This window comes from Sander vitreus, chromosome 3 (assembly GCF_031162955.1).
Source record: "Sander vitreus isolate 19-12246 chromosome 3, sanVit1, whole genome shotgun sequence".
Classification (NCBI taxonomy): Eukaryota; Metazoa; Chordata; class Actinopteri; order Perciformes; family Percidae; genus Sander; species Sander vitreus.
The window spans coordinates 14,431,540-14,456,495 of NC_135857.1; the positions used below are offsets into that span (position 1 = coordinate 14,431,540).

At 40.2% G+C, this 24,956-nt stretch overlaps 1 protein-coding gene across 3 annotated transcripts in view; it reads left to right on the forward strand.

Annotated features, from left to right (window-relative positions):
* prkd2 (protein kinase D2) overlaps positions 1-24,956 on the forward strand; it is a 40,759-nt gene that overhangs the window by 14,594 nt on the left and 1,209 nt on the right. For 2 of the 3 annotated variants that reach the window (XM_078246165.1, XM_078246167.1), the window contains 17 exons: positions 13,629-13,767; positions 14,155-14,286; positions 14,434-14,633; positions 15,741-15,924; positions 16,042-16,113; positions 16,300-16,317; positions 16,494-16,653; positions 16,754-16,865; positions 17,586-17,663; positions 17,748-18,066; positions 18,488-18,540; positions 18,639-18,711; positions 19,040-19,146; positions 22,101-22,262; positions 22,489-22,587; positions 22,793-23,060; positions 23,617-23,702. In XM_078246165.1, coding sequence (XP_078102291.1) covers positions 13,629-13,767; positions 14,155-14,286; positions 14,434-14,633; positions 15,741-15,924; positions 16,042-16,113; positions 16,300-16,317; positions 16,494-16,653; positions 16,754-16,865; positions 17,586-17,663; positions 17,748-18,066; positions 18,488-18,540; positions 18,639-18,711; positions 19,040-19,146; positions 22,101-22,262; positions 22,489-22,587; positions 22,793-23,060; positions 23,617-23,702 — 2,262 coding nt within the window. The remainder of the gene's footprint in view (positions 1-13,628; positions 13,768-14,154; positions 14,287-14,433; positions 14,634-15,740; positions 15,925-16,041; positions 16,114-16,299; positions 16,318-16,493; positions 16,654-16,753; positions 16,866-17,585; positions 17,664-17,747; positions 18,067-18,487; positions 18,541-18,638; positions 18,712-19,039; positions 19,147-22,100; positions 22,263-22,488; positions 22,588-22,792; positions 23,061-23,616; positions 23,703-24,956) is intronic. The other variant, XM_078246166.1, reaches the window with a different exon arrangement.

Below are 24,956 nucleotides of genomic sequence, written 5' to 3' on the forward strand. Positions count from 1 at the left end.
TCTTGGCACATGGAGAAAGTTCTCCTCAAGCGTTTGTGGTTTAATCTCGTTAAAGTACATTTGTTAATCCATCAAGTAGTAGATGATTATTAACCTTGGCAGTAAAGGGATGAAGGGCAGAGCGAATCAAAGAGGTGGTGTGCCGAAAAAAGTATCTCTTTTATATCTGGAATAAAGTCTCGTAATATGTAACCTAGGGTTGACAAAATGTGATATTGCTATATCGATTATGAATATTGCGATATAGATATTAATTTCGATATTTTTAAACGTATGTAAAATTACAAAAGTTATGGGGGAAAAACGCATCAAAATAGATTCATAACAAATAAAACAAGTGTTCTTACAACACAAGGTTTATTTCAACTGACTGTCATATTGGACTGGTACAACATGAACAGATGAATAAGGACCATATGTACAGAACAGGACATGTTTGACTGGTTGTACAGTATAAAATAATTAAAGAGAACAGGACACAACTTGTCTTCTGCTTCTCTGATTCGTTCCGTTTTGTTGTCTCTATCTATTTCTTCACTGACGCTGTCACTCTCTCGAAATATGCACACACGTGGTGCGCTACATAGGGTTTGTCATGTAGTGGACCCGTGCGCTGACGTGTACGAACATGTGCAAGTGGCACGGCAACTGGCCAATGAAACATGATCATTATAGTGTTTTAAGTGGGCTCTAAATCAAACACAAGTAAGCCACACAGCCAACTCAGCGCGCCACAAAATAAACAAAATATTGCAACCCCTTTCAATATAATATTGCGCAACGTGATTTGCGATAACGATATTGAGTTGATATATCATGCACCCCTAATGTAACCGTAGCAGGATGTCACCACAGGCCTCTGTGTTTTTATAAGTCTTTCTCAGTTTCTATAATTATAACTAATTTGATCATTGTTGTTGGTGTTCCATTAGATCTGAAGGCACCATTACCAACACAGGGAATTTTTCTGCTGTGATATGACTCAATACAGAGGCAAATGCTTGGGAGACTGGATCGTCACAGTATAATTCCTGAGCAGTCATGCAGAGAAGTTAGGCTGCCCTCTTTTCCTCCTATTTCAACATGATTGTCACTGTGAATAAAAACATTCATTTCTGTCAGTTCTGCGGCGACATGTAACAACTGGCCAAGCTAGTCTGTAACATTCACTCTATCCAGCGTATGGCCCTGAAGGAGTACTGACTTTATCTGATCTTAAATTTTCTTACACAAGTTCTTTGCTTCTAAGTATGTTGTTTGCAAATATGTGCTTTTAGAAGTTACACTTTACAAAGACAAACATTTAAGATAAATGTTTTTCTGCTCAACAACCGTGATAGAGTTGGTGAACTGATAAAGAGAACATGTGATGGAAATGAATGATGGAAATAAATTATGATAATGAGGGACCTGCTTTTACTTTTTCTTTTATATCCTGTATTGCTCCAGCAGCAAAACAGCTAAACACACCATAGCTCTAAATATGCCAAATTAAAATTACCAAATATAACTTCAGTATGTGCCATAACATTGCACATTGCAAGGCAGTAATGGAGTTCTTGTATTGTGTCTTGTTGTAACTTCTTCACTGTTTCTGAAACAGTAGCTTATGGATTTTCACTTTCTTTTTAGCGGATAACTGAAGATTTATACAATATTTGGATTGCAACACTCCTAATATCTGCTTCTTTTTTTTTTTAATACTTGGGCTGTGTCCCTCATAATTTCCTGTCGATTCTCTAACTTTCTTGGCTTAATAACTTTGTTTCCAACCATCTTTATGCCCTTCTTCACTCGTCACCCAGACTTGCCGTCTCTTCTCTTATGAAGGCCTGTTTTCTGTCTTTCCCTCTTGTCATGAATCAGTGACTTGTTCAATGCAAAGAGTGGATTGAATCCAAGGTTCCTATCGGCTTACCTGCTCAGAAGCGAGCCAAGGAAAGACAGAGAGGTGGAGGAGGATGGATGGGGGCTGATGGAGACAGGAGCTGCTAGCAACAAAGGCTGGTTCAGAATAGCAGTGCGTGTCTCCTTTATCCCCAGACCCCTCTCTTATGCCTGGTCATGGCTCTCATGTTACCTCCCCGTCCTCCTTGATGCCTGGAGCAGAATGAGACGCTTTGTCCCTGTGCTCCTGCTTGAGACTAAGCCTCTTCCACTTTCTGGCTATGTGCACGCACGCACGCACGCACACTCTTTTCTATGAACTTTGTCCATTTCAATCAACTGTATGATTGATTGTCTTTTCACTGTCATGTACTCTGATCTGAAATTGATCTATCTGCTCTCATAGCATAAATAACATTTCACCACCCCGCCATTTCTTTTCCATTTGAACCTTTGACCACTTATTTTTATGCATCCTGGACTCAAGGTACTTTGTGCTATTCAGAAAACATGTCAAATTTGCCACGGCCGTGTGTGTGTGTGTGTGTGTGTGTGTGTGTGTGTGTGTGTGTGTGTGTGTGTGTGTTCTTGTTTAACTACATTTGTGGGGTTCAAAAACTGGGAATACAGTATACTTGTGGGGTCCCGACAGCTTTGTGGGGTTAAGACTTGGTTGTAGGATTAGGGTTAGAATTAGGTTATGGTTAGGGTAAGGGTTACGGTTAGGCATTCAATTGTGATGGTTAAGGTTAGGGTAAGGGGCTAGGGAATACATTATGTCAATGACGGGTCCTCACAAAGATAGTGAGACGCTGTGTGTGTGTGTGTGTGTGTGTGTGTGTGTGTGCGCGCGTGTGTGTGTGTGTATGTGTGTTGTTTGTATTTCTTTGGGTCATGTGCTTGATTTTTTTTTTTCCACTGTAAAATTATTAGGTATGCATGTTTGTGTGTGTGAGTGGTGATGCATTTGTGTATGCATATTTATGAATACACTGTTACATTTTGTGTTGTGTGTACACTCCCTCCTCCAGTCTCGCAGGTTTACAGTTATCTCTGGTATGTAGAAACCAGCAGGTCAGGAATGTAAACCTGACTATATACACACAGAACATCTGAGTCAGGGGAAAACATAAGAACATTATTAAGAACATGAGAAACTATACCTTTACACACCGACCAATGTACAATGCAAACGCTTTACGTTATCTCTCTGCCATGCTTACTGTAAGAAAATCATTGGGCTTTCACAGGCACACCGACCTGCACGCCCAATTTTTATCCTCATCCAATAAATAAAACTACTCTTACCTCCCCAATATATGTCCCATAAGTTTACACTTATGTTCTTCCCCAGTATCAGGTTTCAACAGGAAACATGTTTAATCCAGGAAGAGCTTCTGCATGTGGTGTTTAATGTCTCTTTGCAAAGATCATGATCATGCTGAATGGATTCTCATTATTTCCATTGATTGATATTCTGCTGCACAAGCTCTCAACTAGCTTTGAACCTCTTGCCACTTGTGTATGTATTCACACACGTTCTCTCCTGTGTGGTTACGTCTGTGTATTGAGTGTGTGTTTGTGTCTATGTGAGGAGAGTTGACGGTGATGAACAGAAAGAAACAGGAAGCCTCAGATCATCCACCTCTGATGACAGGGGTATTTGTGTTGCAGGCAGCATGACGTTAGATCATGACGTTATCATGAGAGCATGGGGAACTGCACCACGTCACTCACCTTTTCAGTTGTCCATCCTTGTGTACACACTTTCTGTGTTAATTCACCCTCATTGGGTTTTCCATCTTTGTGTATGCCAAGCCCAGACGTCACGGGTCTTATTTATTTTCTTGTCCTCCTGGCACAGAGCTGTCACTCACTGCTGTGAGTGTTCTAAAGACAACATGTTCTTGTTTTTGTTTTCTTAAAGCCAGCATGACTCTACAAGTGACTGAGGGCACAGGGAGGGCATTTTGTTTGCTCCATCTCTTCGTCAGCATGTGACCTCACTGGGGTTAAAAATAAAGCGCCGGGCCATCGCCACGTTTGTTCCATTGCTAACAGTGTCAGCACAAAGGGAAAAATTCCTGCGTTGTGCCAAGTTGTGAGAGCTAATGAGGGCAGAGCGTTGATGTCTTTAAATGCAAGTTGCCACGGCAACCCCTCATTAAACACTTCATCACTTTCAGAAAAGGTGGGGTGGTTCTTTCTGTGTCCCGTGCCTGACATGTTAACAAGGATGGTGGTAGTTATGACACACACACACACACACACACACACACACACACACACACACACACACACACACACACACACACACACACACACACACACACAGTACAGGTGCATCACAACCGTCCAGCATGATTCTAGAGAATGTGAGTGTGAACACGAGGAGGCTGTATGCTTTGTTAGACAGTAAAACGTGGATGTTTAAACAATGTCTGTTGTTTGGAGGGATGCAGCATGTTTCCTCTTGACTATAAAATGTCTGGATCAAGTTCCTGTTGTGATAGCCAGCTTCTGTTGCAGAAACACATCAGCATGGAGGACCATGTAGGGCTATAGAGGTCACACTGTTTACAGAGCTGAGTCACATACAGCACATTTTGTATTTTATCCATGCAGATTCTCAATTCATCATGCGTTGTCATCATTGGAGTTTGGCCTGATCTGTAACATACTGCACTATGTATACACAAATCCAGCTCCTGTCATTCTGTATCATCTCAGTCCCCTAGGCGTTCTTCAATACACTATTAAAAAAATAAAGCAACAACGGCAAAGAACAGTTTCAAGTTTCATTACTACAGTTCTTTATACATTCAATGCTGACCATGTCATGGGAAGTCTTTAACTGGTTGGATGGCTCTTAAACCTAATAAATAGTTTTTTGTTGTTCTTTGTATTCTTATCACTCAGCAGGTGTTTCCCTATGACAGCCTCCTGATCTCTCATCTCTCATATCTTCATAGAAACGTGTGTGTGTGTTTATAGGCATGTTACTTTACAACTTTGATTCTTAAGGTTTCAGTTTCCTGTGTTGTGGAGGGAACAGTAATACCTGTAGTATTGCTAGTAATGACAACTCTACAAAAACAACATTTACTTATGCCACTGGCACTACTTCTACCTACTAAATAAATAACTAAAAACAATGCTGTATATGGTGTGTAGAATGGTACTGAGAACAATATAGCAGTGAAGGCTCCTGGCCCAAGGCAGTAAGACAAGTCCTTTTTTTGTTAGGTCATGGACATTGAGTAGTTTACCTTTTATCTGGGGAAAAACATGTCAATGAAGTTCATGTCAAAGAAACCACCAGCAACCCCCTCTAATAGCTGACAGATCAGTTGGTAGAGTATACGTTACATCCCAAGTATCATGCTCCCTGTGTGAATTCACATCATTACAGGTTGTACAAGTTGCTTTTATTTGAGCCATTTTGCTTCCTTACAAGAATTAAAACTATACGGAGCAAATAACATCTGTAAGGTTGCATAAATACCCTTTTTATAAGAATAATTTCATCAGACAAAATACAGGCCTGATCTTTACTTTATTGATGAGTAGCTACTTAAATTTGCTGCATGTCTATAAACTGCTCCAGCTTTGGTTAAATGGCACTGAAGCTGTTGCATCAGTCTGATTATGAGTGAGATTGTGTGCCTGAGTGTGTGTGCTTGTGTGTTTTGTGCGGCTTGGTGGTCAAAGGTGGCTCATGCTGAGCTGCTGGAGGGGAAGTGATGGGGAGGATGAAAAGTAGAAGCAAGCGGCTTTCTCAGCACGACATAAAAGTCTTTGTGTTCTTCACACATGCAGCGTCTTTATATATAAAGAGGGTCTGTATTTGGAAGCCGTGCTCCACAGCCGTTTGACAGGCCCTCAAGGTCTAAGTGACTCGACCGACTCAACTGGACAGCGGTTCTGGTGCTTGTGTTGTAAGCATCAGTGCTTGTGTAAGGGGATGCTAACCTGTTGCTGTGGCATTGAGAGAAACCCTGCATGCCCCTCCTGCTGTTCCTTTCCTTGCATGTCCTTTCAGTTAAATTTCTAAGTTTTGTCTTGCTTGTCCTTGAGTAAAATTACAATTCATTCACTTCTCAGAGCACTTAATCATGACAAGAAGTCAATCTAATGCTTCTAAAATGTGAATGTTTTGCCACTTTGTCTGCACTTGCTGCACTTCATGCAAAAGATCTCAATCGCTACCTCTGTTCTTTTGACCTGCATCATATGACCAGAGGTGGTCGAAGAGGTGGTAAACAAACCAACAGAATATGAGCGCAGAGGATAGGAAATGGCAGCCAACACTGTGGCATCATGCGTGTGTGTGTGTGTGTGTGTGTGTGTGTGTGTGTGTGTGTGTGTGCGTGTTTGAATACAGTGTTTTTGAGCTCAGATTTCACTCACAAAAGCCTTGTTCCATGACATCACGCTGATATGATATGATGAACAATGTTTTTGTGTGTGTAGTGTACACACCGAGTGAGTACAACTGTCACTTTTTGTTTGATTTTCGTTTTAAAATATAAAATTTGAAATTGAAATACAAGGCGTTTTATTTCCTTTTCATGGTCAAAAGCGGATGGGAGAAATTTTAAAATATGTTTTTATTTTCATTTTCTATTTCTTATAACAAAAAATAAAACCACTCAAAAATAGAAACGAAAAAAGGCCTGTTTTTTCATATTCAGAGACCGGATGTTGTCATTTCCAATGCAACAGCGGCAGTAAAGGCTACCACTGTCAGTGTTGCTTTCAGCCCAGGCTAAAATTACTTTGAAAACCTAGCTATACTCTTGATAATGCTTGGAGGGACTTTTATTTCATAATGTCACATTTCTTTATTACCCTCTCTCCCTGCCTTCCTCTGACTCGCTGTCTCTACCCGCAGCAGACAACTTCTCCCGACAGAAGAGAGTCAAACCAGCTGAGGACTTGACTTTCAGTTCACAGCTACTGTTACATTAACGTTACCGTTACAGCGCCAAAGTCTGGTCCCAGCAAACTTTCTGTTGTTGTCGTTAAGCTTGCTGATCTGGCAGAAAGTCACCGGCGGTTCGGGATCAGATCATGGTGATCAGATCTCCGGTGCTGGGTCTAATGTTTTAATGTTCGCTGCTGCCGCTGCAGCTAGCTAGCAGGTGTAACCTAACCTGTGACCTGGGTCCCCGGTTCGCTCTATGTTCGCTCCCCGGTGCTGACTGACTCTGGTCCGTCTGCAGAGCTGGTGTTACCCACTCTAGCTAAGCTGGGAATCAGACAAATCTGCTGCGCTCGTGTTTTATTCATATTTTCTTTTCTTTGCAGATAGTGATATGCTTTGATGCACTGATGTCAGGCAGGCTTGCTAGTTGCTTTTAGTCAGAGTCTGTGAGATAACCAAACTTCCTTTGAATAACGTGCAAATAAATAGACGGAAATAAATAAAAGTCCCCTGAAATAAATACAAGTAAAACATATAGGACATTGAACTATAATGACTAATGCATATATGTATGCCTCATTTATGTATTTCATAGCCATATTTATGTATATTTATGTAAAGAGGTGCAAAAAACGGATGATCAGTCGCTCAGGAAGTTAGGCTATAGTTTCCCTCAACTGCAGCCTGGTTTAAAGCAAAACTGGTAGGCTACACCGGTGCTACTCATGGATGTATTAAGAGAACGTGCTACTGCCTTGAAAATGCAACATCCGGTCTCAGAATATGAAAAATAGGCATTTTTTCATTTCTGTTATCTAGTGATTAAATTTTTTGTTATATGAAATAGAAAATGAAAATCGAAGCATGTTTTAAATTTTCACATCCCCTTTTGACAATGAAACGGAAAAAACGCCTTTTATTTAAATTTCAAATTTTGTATTTTAAAACGAAAATCAAATAACCATTCGTTTTTTTGTTTTTTAATACCTGTTTATGAAATGAAAATCGAATGACCAAAACATACACTGACCCAACGTGTGCATCAAAGTTCGGTTGTGTCATATTTTCCTTAATGGGGGAAGAGTATGTAAATATAATGCATTTGTAAAACCAAAGTGCACCAAAAAAATGATTGGTTAAATTATTGTTCTGTAATAAGCTATCATATTTGACTCCTTCATAGTCCTAACAACAATGTAAATTATAAATCTAAATTCTACATACTGTACAGTAGACTTGGATATATAATCCATAAAATAATGTAAATGTATAAAATAAATCTTGACTGCAACTATTGTAACTACTGTGCAATAAATCCAGGGCAGCAACTCATTCTTTTTATTATCAATTAATGTGGCAATAAGTTTCAATAAAATGTCAAAAAATTGTGAAAAATACTCATCACAATTTCCTACAGCCCAAAGTGATCTCAATGAATTGTTTTGGCCAGGCAGTCCAGAACCCAAAAATGTTCATCTGAGAAGCTGGAAACCATCTAATATTAGGCGTTTTTGTTTGACTGAAACGATTAATTAAACTTTAAAAGGCACGTACAGTAAATAAAAGAAGAACAAAAACACAGTTTATGGATCGGAACTGAAATAGTTCAGTACGACAAACAAATGGAAATAAAGAATCTTTGAAATCGACTTTCTCTCGTTGTACTGTGTAGATTTCTAGATTCCTTTGCTTTATGCTCAGTCTGATCCGATGGAAATCATTTCATCACGTCCTGAACAGAACACAGCATCCAGCCTTTGAAGAAAGGTTAGTTAAGTCATTGGCAAGTACAAGCACCACTGGCCGAGCTTAACATTACATCAGCTTGCAAGAGAGGGAGTGGACCACATTGAGGGCAATGTTAGATCAGAAAAGATGACATAATGCTTTTCTTTATGCATCCTTTTCTCCTTTTGTATGTTGTTCCTTTTCAGAGAGGCTCACAAAACATATACTGTATTGGTAAATGTAAGATTCTACTCTTTGATAAGGAAAGCTGGACAGCCCAGAAGAATATTGGGGAGAGGTTGATAAACAAGGCACTGAGGAGGAAATTAAGAGTGATGGGAGAATAAGAGGGAGTGGTTGGGGTAAAGAAAACAGTAGTCCATAATTCATTTCACTCTTAATGTAGCTCAGCGTAAATTCTGTCAGGGAGACTTCTATTACGTTGTCTCTCTTCTCTTTAACTGATTAGCTGGGCAGTGGGTGTTACGGTTCTGTATACCAATAAGAATCGGGCACTTACGTTCTAACCAATCACAGCATACTACCATGTTTTAAATCTCTCCTGCTTCTGTCAGTTGTATTTTCAGACGAGAGTGCGACCCGCCTCCTCCCCTTCTACCTCCAGGCATTTTTGACGGTGTTCTCGGTCTTCTCCCGGTTGACGGCTCGTTTTTACGTCTTCGGATTTTCTCACCACCACCAGTGTCTAGATCTCATTGGGGGATATGTTTGGTTTTCCTAAACATTAGATTTGTATAGATACCCCTTTACAATGGACTCTAATCTCCAAATAATTATTTGTACTTACTGGTTATATCTTATTAATAAATGTTTGCATATCTGCAACGGAGTCTCTCCTGATTGAAATGGCTTCATTGGCCCGAAGAGCTGCAGGAATAGTGCAGGCAATGCAGGGCAACCTGATCCCTGGTAACCGAAAGAAACCGGCTAGAGACTCAGCCCTGTCTCCAGGCAAACCACACTACACTATACTGCTGTATGATACTACTGCCAGCTCTTTGTCTGCAGACTTTACACACATGCACACACACAATCTCTTGCAACAATAGCTCCTTCCCTCATAGCCAGATATACAGTGTACACAAATGTAATTACTAGACAACTAATGTCATTTTTCACCATGTTGACATACAGACAGCAGTACTGTTCAGCTTTTGTGCTCTTCCCACCCTGTACTTTCACTGAGAACTGGGACGGGGAACCAAGAAAAGCAGAAAATGGTAATTTTCTCTGAGGTAACCGTGGTTTTGGGGAGTTGGGATATTGTGCTTTTTCAGTCGAGCTGTAAAGACTTGTGGTCTGCACAGACGTGGCAACTGCAGTTGCGGTCGGTACATTGTGCATGTTTTGGACAGAAGGCGCAGGATAATATGACTTGTCTTATTTCTTGAGTTGCTCAGGAAAAGAAGTGAGCAGTAACAGTAACAGTGTAAGGTTAATAGCAGAGAGGCTGGCATCAAACAGCGGCGTGGGGCTTACAAATGACTTGGGAGTCTCCTCTGATCTGGGCTCTGTGGGTGTTTTGTAATTACAAGTGGCAGCAGTTGGTCTTATTTGTGGCAATCCCAGGTACTGATGCATGCAGTTATTACATGATTCACTCCTGACGGAGTCCTTGGTCTGGTCTGGGTATAGTTTGGAGCCTCTTCTTATAAGTATCTGCATCGTCTAATTGACCAAAGCCAGAAACATTTATGTGGACGTCTATTCGTGGTAAAATGGTCTGTTCAACAAAACAAAACAAAAAACATATTTTCTCTTCTATCACTAGTGGTATCTAGACATGCAGATAGTTTTGGTTTTATCTGGCCATCTCTGCCTCCACCCCTGTACAATGGAGATGATTGGAATTTGTGTTGCTCACAGCATTGAAAAATTGCAAAAATTCAACAGCAGCCTCCCTTCAGTGTTCCTGTTACTCTGGATAATCTATACTAAAGCCTCAGTAAATCGTTTTTACTGGAACTACTACCACAGAAATAGCCCCTTTGAAAACAGTTGACAGTGTGTTTAATGGATTGTTCAGAGTTGTGGGTAGTCAAAGAGCCCAACTTGAGTCATCGCTTCACTCACATGTCACTCTCTCTCGCCCCTTTAATCATGGCGGTGTTCTTAAAGCCATCAGTGCTCTGCTCACTCTTTTCATGCTGACCTGAAAGCTATTCTGATGTATAGCACCTCCACCCCATCATCCCTCATAGGCCCTGAGTCTTCGTTCCCCAAGGGGGAAAGATATTATCATTACTCCCTGCTGAGCTGAGCTTGGTGCTTCTTTGTGGGGTGCGACGAGGTCAGAGCCTAAATGTCAAACAATAATGCTTAACATTCACACACAATCTATTCCACATGAGTTGACTGTATTATATGAAATCTTTTTTCACCAAGCCATGGTCAGGCTCTACCCTCCTGTGAAAGATTGGGCACCTCGTCACACCTCGGTCAAGGCTCTTGTTACCACAGATGTGTCGTTGCCTGGAAAACTATCAAACAAGATACACATATGGTCAAATGGTGAGATCTCCAATGAAGAGACTATTTAGAAAACCAAACCAAGTGTAAACACTAAGTCTAGTGTGTGTCCACAGTTGTGGGTTGGATCAAGCAAATGTTGGACCAAATTGTAGGACTGTAATATTTAAAACCCAAGTTGTTGCATGATTAAAGGTGTTATTGACATAAAGAGTTACAATCACCAACAACATATGAGTTTGTCGTATTGAGAAGCACAGATATTGAAAATTCTGTAAAAAAAAAAAAAAAAAAGGATAAAAGTTTGGGGGTAAATCACTAACTTAAAATAATTTTAAAGAAAATCTTTTTGTTTTTATTTAATTCTGTCCTCTTCTACCGTGCGTAATCATGCTTCTGGGTTTTCTTTTGCCATGTTTGTGAATCAACTTTGCATAATAGGTGTGCTAAACATGTATTGTTTAAGTGGTTGCACTGCATGGATTTACTTTCACACCTCTTTACCTTGTTATTATGGTTTGTTTTGGGCTTGACCTTGTGTCTGTGATTTGTTCTTTGGATGTAATGTTTGTTAAACAGGTTATGATCTTCTGCAGATTTTGAAAAAAAAGGCACCAGTGTGCTTTTGGTGTCTTGTAGTTGACTGTGAGGTCAGTAGCAGTAGCCCGCTCGCTGGGATGGGGGGCTGTGCAGCTTTGCAGCGGTATAAGCCAGGCCCGGATTTCAAATGTGGTTATGTGGAGTCCCTGTTGGGAAACTGAGGGAGGCTTGTGTGCATATGTGTGTATTTAGGAGGAAAGAAGGGAAATGGGGAGAAGAGAGGGTGTGTGTGTTGCTGTTTGTAAGGAGGGTGTGTCTGTTGGTGAGGAGGAGGTGTGTGTCATTGTGTGGTTCCAAGGTGGAGACCAGGGTTCCCCTTCCTGTAAGTTGTTAGAGCCATGGCCAGATCTCCACTATGGGGAAAACAACAACAAGCAAGAAAAAAGTGTGTGTGTGTGTGTGTGTGTGTGTGTGTGTGTGTGTGTGTGTGTGTGTGTGTGTGTGTGTGTGTGTGTGTGTGTGTGTGTGTGTGTGTGTGTGTGTGTGTGTGTGTGTGTGTGTGTGTGTGTAAAACATTTTCTTTCTCTTCCTTCTCCATCTGGTCATACTCAGTGTGTCTGGCATATTTTTACTAAAAGACACATATTGAACCTCAGAGTATATCTATCTATCTATCTATCTACAGTATCCCTCTCTATCTCTGTTTCCCTTTGTGTGTGTGTGTGTGTGTGTGTGGCAGTGGTGTCCTGTGTGGTGTGGCCACTGAAGTGAACCAGTATTAACTATTCAGGAGAGCAGGGTTTCCCTATGACAGCCTTCTTTGCTCTGTTGATTTCTGAGTGACACTCTCATATCGTTGGAAGAGCTTCATGGAAACGTGTGTGTGTGTGTGTGTGTGTGTGTGTGTGTGTGTGTGTGTATGTGTGTGTGTGTGTGTACGTGTATATGACTGATATGAAGATAGGATAGAGCTTCTCCTTTGTCCCCCTTTCCACATTGACGAAGTTGCTTGATTTGTGGGATTCAGCCAGTGGTTCTTGTATATCAGTGTGTGGTTGTGTGTATGGTTGTTTGTGTTGGCTGATGTATATTCCAGTGGCTTTACATAGCAGGGTATGATATAATTAGTTGAGGGCATACAGTAACAGCATATGCTTGATAACACATAGACATTCTTGTAATGTACATGTTGTACATTGCACATGAACCATGTTTATACTGCACTGTTTCCAAATGTTACAGTGAATATTGTAGCAGGTTATTGTTAATAAAAAAACAGCAGAGCAGTGACTGTTGAGGATGTTTGGTGTAGTTTTGAGTATATTATAGCGTAAATATGCATTGCACTTAAAGAAGGACTGATGAGTTGATAGAGTAGATTGTCTACGTGTGGCACAGTTACCAAAGACAAGGTCTAAATTACTGGTCATTTACTGTAATGCTCTGTCTTTTGCATTTTAGTTATATTTTGTATATTTTTTTCACCGTTTAGATTCATAACAATGTTCTCTGTGTGAAAAGAACTTATTGAAATGGGGGCTGTTCATGTTTCTCCACGTTGCTTCAAAACACCATGTTTTTCTTTTTATATATATTTTGTCATCTTTTATGGGGTCCTAGGAAACAGTATATAGTAGCTGCATGCTATTTTGTACATATTTAGTTAAAACCCTGTGTACATTAGCCAATATTTAGGTCTTGAAGAAAAATTTAATATACAAACATTGTGAAATAAATCAAAGAAAATGTCATGTCATAGCCTTGCTTATTTTCTGCAGTTACAGGTTGGTTCTGATTGAATATCTTCTCACTCGTGATTTTATTTGAACTACAGCATTTTCTTGTCAAGCTCAGTGGACTGTTGATTTGACTGGAACATCTGCAAACATGCACTCATAAAGCTTTTGTTGTTGATATCTGATATAAAGCCCTTTATTGTATTATATGAAATGTAACTACATGTCTTCCAACAAATCTGAGATTGTTAATCAAAATGTTGCCTTTTCTGCAGTTGATTCTCTTAACCTACATTTCCATTATGCTTTATCTTCTCTAGTTCCCAGAGTGCGGCTTCTATGGCATTTATGACAAGATTTTGCTGTTCAAGCATGACACGACCACCAACAACATCCTGCAACTGGTTAAAGGTGCCAGTGACATTCAAGAAGGAGATCTGGTGGAGGTGGTGCTTTCTGGTAAGTAACCAACTCTCTTCTCTTCTCTCCTCTTTAAATATGGCTATCTTGTGCCATTAGTGTACAAGATAGCCATATTAAAATCTAAATGACCTTCCTTCTCCTTTCCTCTGCTATCTTCCTTTCATTACTGTTGTTACTCTGCATCACAACTCTTGTAATCAGTCCTTATCTGCTTATTTTACTACAGGCAATATCTTGCACTGGCCTAATCTGTTCATTCATTGTTTTAATCTCTAATGCTCCCCTGTCAGGAAGAAAACCCTTCAAATTGTCCATGCTGTTTCTATCTCACCCATTCAATCATTCTTTATACTGCCCAGTTAGTAGTCTGATTGTATCTTGACACCCACTGTGACCACGCTGTATGCCTGTTATATCTTTTAGCTGCAGCCACGTTTGAAGATTTCCAAATTCGGCCTCATGCACTCAACGTGCACTCATACCGGGCCCCAGCCTTCTGTGATCACTGTGGAGAGATGCTGTTCGGACTGGTCAGACAAGGGCTCAAGTGTGACGGTGAGGAAAATTGGGAGATAAAGTGTGAATAAGAAAAGATGATGTGGTCTGCAAATTTATCTGAGAAATGAATTGTAACACTCACCAAATATGCTCCATCTCTTCCACTCACCGCCCTGGTTTTTTGATTCATGCCGCCCCCTGCAGGATGTGGACTAAACTACCACAAGCGCTGTGCATTCAGCATCCCAAACAACTGCAGTGGAGCTCGGAAACGGCGTCTGTCCACCACCTCTCTGAGCAGCAGCCAGTCCCTGCGTCTCTCCACCACTGAGTCAGTGTACAGTGTAGGGACGGCCTCCACGTGCACAGAGGACGCCAGCCTCATCCGCTCACACACACAAATGGTATTGGTGGATTCATGCACACAACGCTCTAGTCAGGTCAAACAGCTTTGAGCTGATGTCACAAATTAGGTAAACCCACTTCAACCCAGTTTAGTCACAGATTTAAAAAGTTTTAGGTTGAGACGGAAACGTGATGAAAACATTTGTGATGGCAGTTAAACCACTACCAATTTTCCAGAAACAATGTCCTGTCCTGTCCGAACAATTTACATTGAAACTTCTTTCTACCAAAGGCAGATAAGGTGCAAACCTTTGCAGAATCAAACCAAAACTGACTGCATGACTGTATTACACTGGAAGTGGTATAACCATTGCAATTTGAGTAAACACTTTAAGTAAACTATTCAGCTCAATTAAGGCAAAAAAAACAAAATATGATTGCTGATTGATTTCCCCTATAAATCCACTTTAATTTCAGAAGAGAAAGGAAACCATTTAGCTAGAGAAGAAACATACGTTTAAAGCAACTATAATTTATATTTTCATACAGAGGTCGCTCCTATTCAACCTCCACAGAATTATTATTTGAGTCTGCAGCTCACCTTAGCTTTATAAGCTTTATAGAGAGTTTCAGCTAGTTTTTCTGTCCTGTGTGGTCTTAAGCTGCAGAAGGCAGCTCTAAAAAAAACACTGTACACTACCTTCTCAGCACCAAACACCAGACAGACACAGTTAGTGACTATGTGGTGAACATAGTGAAGCATTTAGCAGCTATAATGTGTAAGATGTTTCTCTTAGGCATTGGTAGAGGCCAAAAACAGAACTAAAAGAGAGTAAAATGTTCATTCCAATCGTCAGGTGGACAGAAACACGGCTCCAAGTTAATAATAATGTTGCCCTGTAACTTCTGGATGTAGGCAGCTGTTTGCTAACAAGTTCACCATAGGTAATGATGTGTCAGTGTTGTGTTCATAACTTTTTTCCTGTGCCCCCAAGTAACAAAAATCAATTGTTGCAGGATTAAGGATAAGACATTTTCTTAATAAATGTATGCTTTAGTAATTAATTAGTTTGGTGGTAATTTACCTTGCTGCCAAAAGTGTTCTTACTATTTTCTTTACCCACGCAGTTAAATTGATAATCTTTGTTTCTTCTCAATTCTGTTAGCCACGGACCCCGAGTGACGCCCGGCGCTTCTACACGGGCCGACCAGTTCATTTGGACAAGATCCTGATGAGCAAGGTGAAGGTGCCCCACACGTTTGCTGTCCACTCGTACACACGACCGACGGTGTGCCAGTACTGCAAGAGGCTTCTCCGAGGACTGTTTAGGCAGGGCCTACAGTGCAAAGGTGAGTACAGACAAATAGAGAGACCTATTTCTGGACGGCCAGGTTGATGCAGAATAAAAGCCAAATCTAATCGGATTACATGTAATCTGATCAGAATGTGTGTTTTATTCCTCTCAGATTGCAAGTTTAACTGCCATAAACGCTGTGTGTACAAGGTTCCTAATGACTGCCTCGGGGAGACCATTGGAGGTGAGGGGATATATAAATCTATGTCTTTATGAATATGTTAACCCTGCATGGATTTGATAAAGAATATTGATTTCTCATCTGCATGTTTCCATTGTCACAACTAAGTTACTCTAATAACCATACATGATATAATACATTATCTAACAAGACTGAAACTCACTGGCAGTAATGCTTTTATCTTCTCAGACAACAGAAGTAACAGCGGTAAGTATTACCGCTACTCTGATACTTTGATGCATGTAAAGCTGTAGTCCTCTAATAGAGGTCTTAGTTGTAGTCATAGCAGTAGCAAGTAGTAGTATGTTTTCACAGCATTTTAAACACAGTCACTTTAAATCAAGTTCCACTCAACCCCTTCTCTCCTTCTTCTTCCCCCCCAGACATGTTGAGTCCCAGTGCTGACCCTGAGGTGCCCATGGACTACAGCAGTGACTACGACGCCTCTGACAAGTCTTCAATGGATGACTCAGACGAGGCCTGCAGCATCCCTGGGTCCTTTTCTCCTGACAACAACCAGGATGGAACCAGCGGAGACCAGAGGTATGAGGAAGACATTTGGAGAAAAATGGTTATAGATTATAACGGTGCACACAGAAAATAAAACACACATTTTACCTACTGAGTTCTGTCCTTCTTCTAGTGTTTACATCCCTTTAATGAGGGTGGTGCAGTCGGTGAGACAGACAACCCGTCGATCCAGTACGGCTATCAAGGAAGGATGGGTGGTTCACTACAGCAATAAGGACACACTGGTAAAAACATTACCCATAATTCCCCTGATTCCCTCTCTTTGGGTATCTAAACCATTTCTCCTGAAAAGTATCTTTGTCGTTGCTGAACATACAGATTTAAGCCATTTTTTATTTCTTCACTTTCTTTTCTATGGTTTAGCAAGTTTGTTTTGTTTACTTTCCACTCACTCAGAGACATAAAGGACCTTGTTCATTTCCTCCGTACACCAGCTCCTCTCTCAACAGTTTCAACCTTGATCATTTCACTTTATGCACTTTATTGTTTCCTTTTTCTTTTATATCTGTCTTACCTCAAAGAAACATTGCTGCCTCTCTAGTCTTGTTTTTCGATTTTTCCTTTTTGGCTTCACTAACACGCTCCTTTCTTTCTTTCTTTCTCTCTCTCTCTCTCTCTCTCTCTCTCTCTCTCTCTCTCTTTCTCTCTTTCTTTCTTTCTTTCTTTCTTTCTTTCACTTTTGTCTCCTTTCTCTTTTCTCTCTGTTTTCACCTTCTCTTCTTGCAGCTTGTGCTCCTGCTCATCCTTCTTCTCATCTGGCCACTCTTCTCTTCTTCTGGACGTCACCGCCGAACTTGAAATGCATTTATATTGATCCCTTAACTTTGCCCACGATGCGTACCCAATCCCTTACCCTCTGTCCTCTCTCGTCCACCCCCCCACCCCCCTCAATGTCCTGCCTTACCTTCGTTAACCCCATCCCACCCTACTCCAACACCCAACAGAGGAAGAGGCACTACTGGCGTCTGGACTGTAAGTGCATCATCCTTTTCCAGAACAACACCACCAACAAATACTACAAGGTAAATATAGTTTACTCCATGAAAAGCTATGATCTCAGGTCATGTATTTGAAGTGTGCAACCTCACTGGGCCATCCTCTTGCAGGATATCCCTCTGTCTGAGATCCTGGAGGTGCGCCCTGCTGGCAACTTCACTCTCGTCCCCCCAGGCACAAATCCTCACTGCTTCGAGCTCATCACAGGCACTATGTGCTACTTTGTAGGGGAAGACCCCAACACTCTCCCCCCTCCGTCCCCCAGCAACCCCCAGACTCTCCCCCCGACCCCTCCCTCCCCCAGCCAAGTAGCTCCCAACAGCGGCATTGGGCGTGAGGTGGCCAAGGCTTGGGAGAGCGCCATTCGCCAGGCCCTCATGCCAGTCATCTTTCAGGACGCACCACCAGCTGAGGGGAACACAACTCACAGTAAGTAGAGAGCAGGCAAATGCTGGTGGTGCGTTTTTGGTTTGATATATTTACTAACTGGCACATTACAGTTTGAGATTTATGGATGGGAATGTCAGTTTAATATGCCCAAAAAAGTGTGTGCTGTTGCTCCCTCACGAGCCAACTGGGTGCTCAAGAAACAATAGACCAAAAGTGAACAAACTTACACAAATACACCCTGATGGAGGTCAAATAAAGAGCAGACTCTTCCAGTAAGCTAAGCTGTTCTTTCACAAGTTTAGTACCTCAAGGTGAGGTTGAGCAAACATGATTTTTTGTCAATACCCTACAACACACATAAGGGATTAGTAGTTGACAAGTTGTGTTTAAGAAATGATACACAATTAACAACTCACAATACTGTATAACCTTTATGTTGTTCCTGGTTCTGTATTTTTAGGACAAGCTTCAATCAGCATATCTGTGTCCAACAGTCAAATCCAAGAGAATGTGGTATGACTTTTTGTCAAGTTTTAGCAATTTTCTTCAATCTTTAAATTAATTATACATGGAGGATGCTGATGAATGTGTGAAAAATTGCTTTCCTACAGGATATTGGTACAGTGTACCAGATTTTTGCTGATGAAGTGCTGGGATCTGGGCAATTTGGAGTTGTGTATGGAGGTATGTCGATATATGTCCAGTGATGCTGATTGAGCTCTAGATTGCTGTATTTTGTAAAGGAAATGAATAGTGTTATAGTGCTGTATAATAATGGTGTCTAAAGTTACAAGACAATACATCACCTCACATGTATACTGATACATTTGTGAGTAGATGTGTCTTCAAAGGGAACCGATTTCACACAATCCGAGTCGAGTCCAACAATGTTATAATAGTGCAATGTTACATCAATGGAGTGTTATTTTAAGTACAGGGCCCAATATATGTCCACATGTTTTTGACATAATTTACAACCACATCTGCTACTAAAACTGAATTTCTTCATCAGGGAAGCACAGGAAGACTGGGAGGGACGTAGCTGTCAAAGTCATTGACAAGCTTCGCTTTCCCACCAAGCAGGAGAGCCAGCTGAGGAACGAGGTGGCCATACTGCAGGTAAACGCACACATACGTCTCACTGCAGCTGTAAATGGCTGTCCGACATAGATATGCTGAAACGGTGCTATGCTATCTATTGGATATTGATGTTCTTAGTTATGTTGGCACATACATGAAAAATGCTGACTGTGATTTATTTTAATATCTAAATATCTCCTCATAAATCATGTTGGTCACATAAAAGTGAGATTTCCATGTCTTTTTTTATTATAAAGCAGGTGCAATATGGACTGCATGGACTGCATTTATATAGCGCCTTAACCGGGTTAGGGTTATTTGCCTCTCATTCACCCATTCACACGTCAGTGCTTCCATATGGCTGTAATGTCAAAACTATACTATGTTTAAGTAGAAAGTGCTGCTACAGTGCCGATACAGTCATTCCCTGGCTGCAACGGCGGTGCAGAGACTCTGAGAACGTACGTAGATGACGCTGACCAATCAGGGCAGACTGGGCTTTTTTAGAAGGGGGGCTATAGAGAGACAGGCACTAAAACAAAGCATTTTAGACAGAGGGTGAATACAGATATATTCAGACAGACAGTATGAGAAAAACAATGTTTTCTTTTAAATATTAAAGCATGTAAACATGTTCCACTAAAAACCCCAAATACAGGCAATGAACCTGAGAATGAACACAATATGGGACCTTTATGAACCATTTCTAAAAGGAAGTGCATACAAAAGTGTCCTCTATTTTGACTTATTAGAAGCAGATGATTCAGTGTGGACAGTTTTTGAAAAACCCCACACTCACAGTACTTATGGGTGTTTTAACAGGATAATAGTATGAAAGCACTGAGACAATCAGTTTAGGAAACATTAGCCTGGGCTGTGTGGTTTAACAATAGCACGATCAAGGTCAGATTGCAAATGTCAGAGTTATCGGATAGCTGCCTTCTACAGTTGCAGACCATGTTCCTAGTGATGAATCAACATTATATGAAATTTCTTATAAGAAATGATTTAAGATCGTCCACAGTCATTTGTAATACTTATTTTGTGCATGATATTTGCATTAAATATTCTACTTAACAGAGTGATAATTGAATTGCCTTTTTGGGAACACAATTTCTCAATCAATTGCAGTATTTAAAAATATTAGGCTTCATTATTCACTTTATACTCTTCGCTTATTTCATACTGTGTCATGACAGTGTCGTGTAGAGCCCGACCGATATATCGGTGGGCTGATATTTTGGCATTTTCCAAACTATCGGTATCGGCATTTATAATAAATAAATTAAATATTCATTCATCAGAATCATTTATAATGACAAATGATTCTGATAATTGAATATTAAAAAAATAAAATAAAAAACGGACAAAACACCCTTCAACCATGTTATGAGTGTTGCCATTGCATAGTTTGTCCACCAGAGGGTGCTCTACAACGTCCCTGTTGGCAACACTCTTTGATTTCTTTTGTTATTGTCTTTTTGTTCAAAGGACTTTACGTTTCATATCTTAAGTTTGTATTTTTATACAATTTATTTATCAGAACTTTAATATATTTTGATGTTCCTCTGTTCTGACAATAAAACAAACTATTATTTTTAAACTGCATTATCATATTATTTTAGTGAGGACTCATAAATAACTACAAATAACTAATTTATTTTTATTTTATATATATATATATATATATATATATATAAATCCGATATATCGGAATATCTGTATCGGTCGGTATCGGTCGGGCTCTAGTGTCATGTCACTCTTATGTAGATACCTTCAAGTAAAGTGTTACCGAATAATGTATTCATTAGGTCAGTTCAGGATTTAATCAATGGTCATGTTGTGTTTTGATTAGGGCTGTCAATCGATTAAAAAATGTAATCTAATTAATGACATACTCTGTGATTAATTAATTGAAATTAATCATACATAATTAATGGTGTCTGAACCGATACTTTTTAAGAAAGTAAAAAAAGAAAATAAAAAAAAAGGGTACTAAACAACAGTTGGTGACATTAAAGAACAGCTTGTTTATTGCTAAGGCCATATGGTCAAAATGAAATGTTTAATAATAATGTATAACAATAACAATAACTTATTTCACTAGTAAATTGAACGACAAAAACAACCACCAGATGGTAAAGGACATTTACAATAACTTCAAATGCACCACGAGGCTGTAGTTTACCAGTTTCATTTCGGTAGCCAAGGTTGACAGGAAGAAGATTTTTACAAGTAAATGTTCTAATTAATGATCCAGGCAGCACATTCTTGTCTCCCTCCTTCATTTTACAGTCGAATGGTGCTAGAACGGCTCCGGGTCAAAAGTCAATATGGAATGGATTAATCTGCGTTATTTTTTTTAACGCGTTATTTTTTCTCAGATTAATTAATCGAAATTAATGCGGTATTTTGACAGCCCTAGTTTTGATGTATTTTTTTCCTACAGTATGTTTTTGTTGGAAATAATTGCATGTTTTGTTTGTGTAATGATTTAGAAACATATGCATTCTTTAATGCACAGTTCATTGTTCACCAGTAGATGGACACAGAGCTTCAATTATTCTATTTGCTGTCTAAACGTGTTTACGACTCACAGGTCACTAAAAGACCTGACTTTCCATTCAGCTCTACAGTTACTCACTTGGCCTGTCAGATAAAGAAAAGACTGCCACATTCACAACCTTTCAAATTAAATGTTTTTTTAAAATGATGCCCCTCTGAATCATATAAATATGCCTTTCTTGAGAATTGAAGCTGACACTGTCTGCCTCTGTCTATTTTTCCTCTTCCGTTTACTTAATTCTGTTCCTGTCTCTCACACTTAATCTGCTCTTTCAAAACTCACTCTCTCTGTATGCTTCTCTTTTACCACTCTGTCCTCTTTTGCTTGCTATTTCATCCTGCCCATCTTTTCATACAAATCCCAAATTTTCATATCATCTTTTATCTCCTTTCTCCCTCCTCCTCTTCTTTTCTGGTCCCTCTCTCAGAGTTTACGTCACCTGGGCATTGTAAACCTGGAGTGTATGTTTGAGACCCCAGAGAAAGTGTTTGTGGTGATGGAGAAGCTGCATGGTGACATGCTGGAGATGATTCTGTCCAGTGAGAAAGGCAGATTGCCTGAGAGGCTCACTAAGTTCCTCATCACACAGGTGTGTATGCGCCCCAGCAAAGATGCATTTGTGGTGTGTATCAGTAGATATATGCAATGATGCGAGTGTTGTTGCGTATGTGTGTGTGTGTCACTTACTGACAATGTCTTATATACATATATGGACATTAATGCGTCATCTTGTCTTTTAAGTATTTGTATTGGGCTGTGTGGTAACTTCATACAAATTCATATCCTGTTTTTGTGGTTTTTGTACGTATATGCAGATTCTTGCAGCTCTGAGACATCTACACTTTAAGAACATAGTTCACTGTGATCTGAAACCAGAGAATGTGCTGCTTGCCTCTGCGGATCCCTTTCCCCAGGTATACACAAACACACAAATACACACACAGTACACACACTAAAACCCATTCTCATTGTGCGGCAGTTATGGTTTTCACACTGTTATGAGTACTACAAAGCACTTGCCAAAGCAATGCCTCTCTGCCATTTCACCAATTCTCTATTTATTCATCAAATGGCAACCTGACTCCCTGCCTACTGTTCCTCACTGTTTCCTTCTCTCAGGTGAAGTTGTGTGACTTTGGTTTTGCCCGTATCATCGGCGAGAAGTCTTTCCGTCGCTCGGTGGTCGGCACCCCGGCCTACCTGGCCCCGGAGGTTCTGCTGAACCAGGGCTACAACCGCTCACTGGACATGTGGTCAGTCGGCGTCATTATGTATGTCAGCCTGAGTGGGACATTCCCCTTTAATGAGGACGAAGATATCAACGACCAGATCCACAACGCTGCCTTCATGTACCCTCCCAACCCCTGGAAACAGATCTCCAGTGATGGTAAACACTAAGGGGGGGAGAGACGAGAGGAATTGTTTGCCGAATCTAGTATTGCACAGAGTTTCCAGTTTAACTAGGTACACCTAGCTAAAGCTAATACAGTCTAATACATCTTGTCTCCATGAAGGTTATAATGTTCAGTATTTTTTGATGCTGTTTTAGTGAGATGTTGATACAACTGTGTCATCATTTTGGAGGGTGTAGTTTGTGGTGCTGTTGAATTGTATCGAGTTATATAGAGAGGTGTTCCTAAAATTTTGTCCACCCAGTTTATATTAATGAGGGTAGGCTAAGTAACAGAACCAGCTCTCTGTATAACGCAATACAGATCAACAGCACCACAAACTACATCCTCCAGAATGACCATATACAGTTGAATCAACATCTCTCTGAGTGTATATAAGGAAGGTTTGCATGAACTGTCAAAGCAGAACAATGCAGAGATAAAATTGTTCAGATGAAGCTCAAATACCAAGGCATAATATTTTAGAGACTTCTTTTTACTCCAAATAGTCAGTTTAGTTTTATAGACAGATCTGTATTCTTTTGTTTCCAGCAACCGACTTGATCAACAATCTGCTGCAAGTGAAGATGAGGAAACGCTACAGCGTGGACAAGAGTCTCAGCCACGTTTACTTACAGGTAGCATATAGAAACTACTTTCATGCACACACTAACACGCACACTGTGTAATACATGGTTTAAAGTCTGTCTGACACTTTTTTTTTAATCACACTTACAGAACAACTATTAATCCCCAATTCAAAGTACAGAAAGCAGCACTTTTTCCAGATATGGTGACTGCCCATAAATTCGTTTATCTGTGTTTTAAGCCCCCCAACGTCTCCTTCCAGGCAGCGCTGCCTGGAAGGCACTAGGATTAGGCAATGGTTATGGTTATGGTTAGGGTTACGGTTACAGTTAGGTGCCTTGAAGTCAACTGTCGCAGCGCTGCCTGGAAGGAGACGTTGGGGGGCTTAAAACAGCATCGAGCCAAACATTCAGTGGCAGAATAATTTCACCTTTTTTTTTTTTACTTTTGCAAACCTCTCAATAAAATCTGTAGCCTTTACAGAAAATGGCAAATACAACACCAGGGGCCCGATGTATAAATGCACAATGAATAAAAACCATGCGTATGCTGTTTCCCCACACATAAACTGGTATTATAAACAAAGAATGTGCCATGACAATGTGCGCACCTCACGCATGCTTCTGACCAGGCGTACACATTGTTTCAGATGAGATAGCTGCGGGTGATTTGATGAGGAGGAGATTGAATATAAGTTGAGAGACGAGTAACATTGTTTGCCAAATTCACTGCTTGTGTTATTATTGTAAAATTCATTCAAAACTCATTTAAAGGCACATTTATTTTAAATTATTTATGAGTGATGAATTCCATCATTCTTTTTATTTGCATTCTCCCTGTTACAATTGTTTAATTTCATCCTGAATTGTGAAGCACTTTGTATTTGTTTCAACATGAACACTATGAATGAATCAATAATCATCCTTCCGACATTTAATAATGATGATGGCTGAGAATTTACTGCAATGATGGTTTGCAGGAACAAATACTGATGAAAGTGTCTTATATCATTTTCTCAGAAGTAGGGTTGGGCATCGTTTGGATTTTAACGATTCTGATTCCAATTCCGATTCTTCCTCTCGATTCCGGTTCTTATCGATTCTCGATTCCGATTCTTTGAGGGGTGGAGTTGAAACGGGTCACATGCTTATTTCACAAATAAGAGGAAAGTTTTATTTTGATTCAATGGTGGGTTGCAGTTTTACTGGGCTTCTCAGCGTAAAACAAAGCCACAGTAGAGTGCCGCTTACTGGGCTCCACGGCTGCAACGCAACAAGCGCCTGGCCACGATGGAAACCAAAACT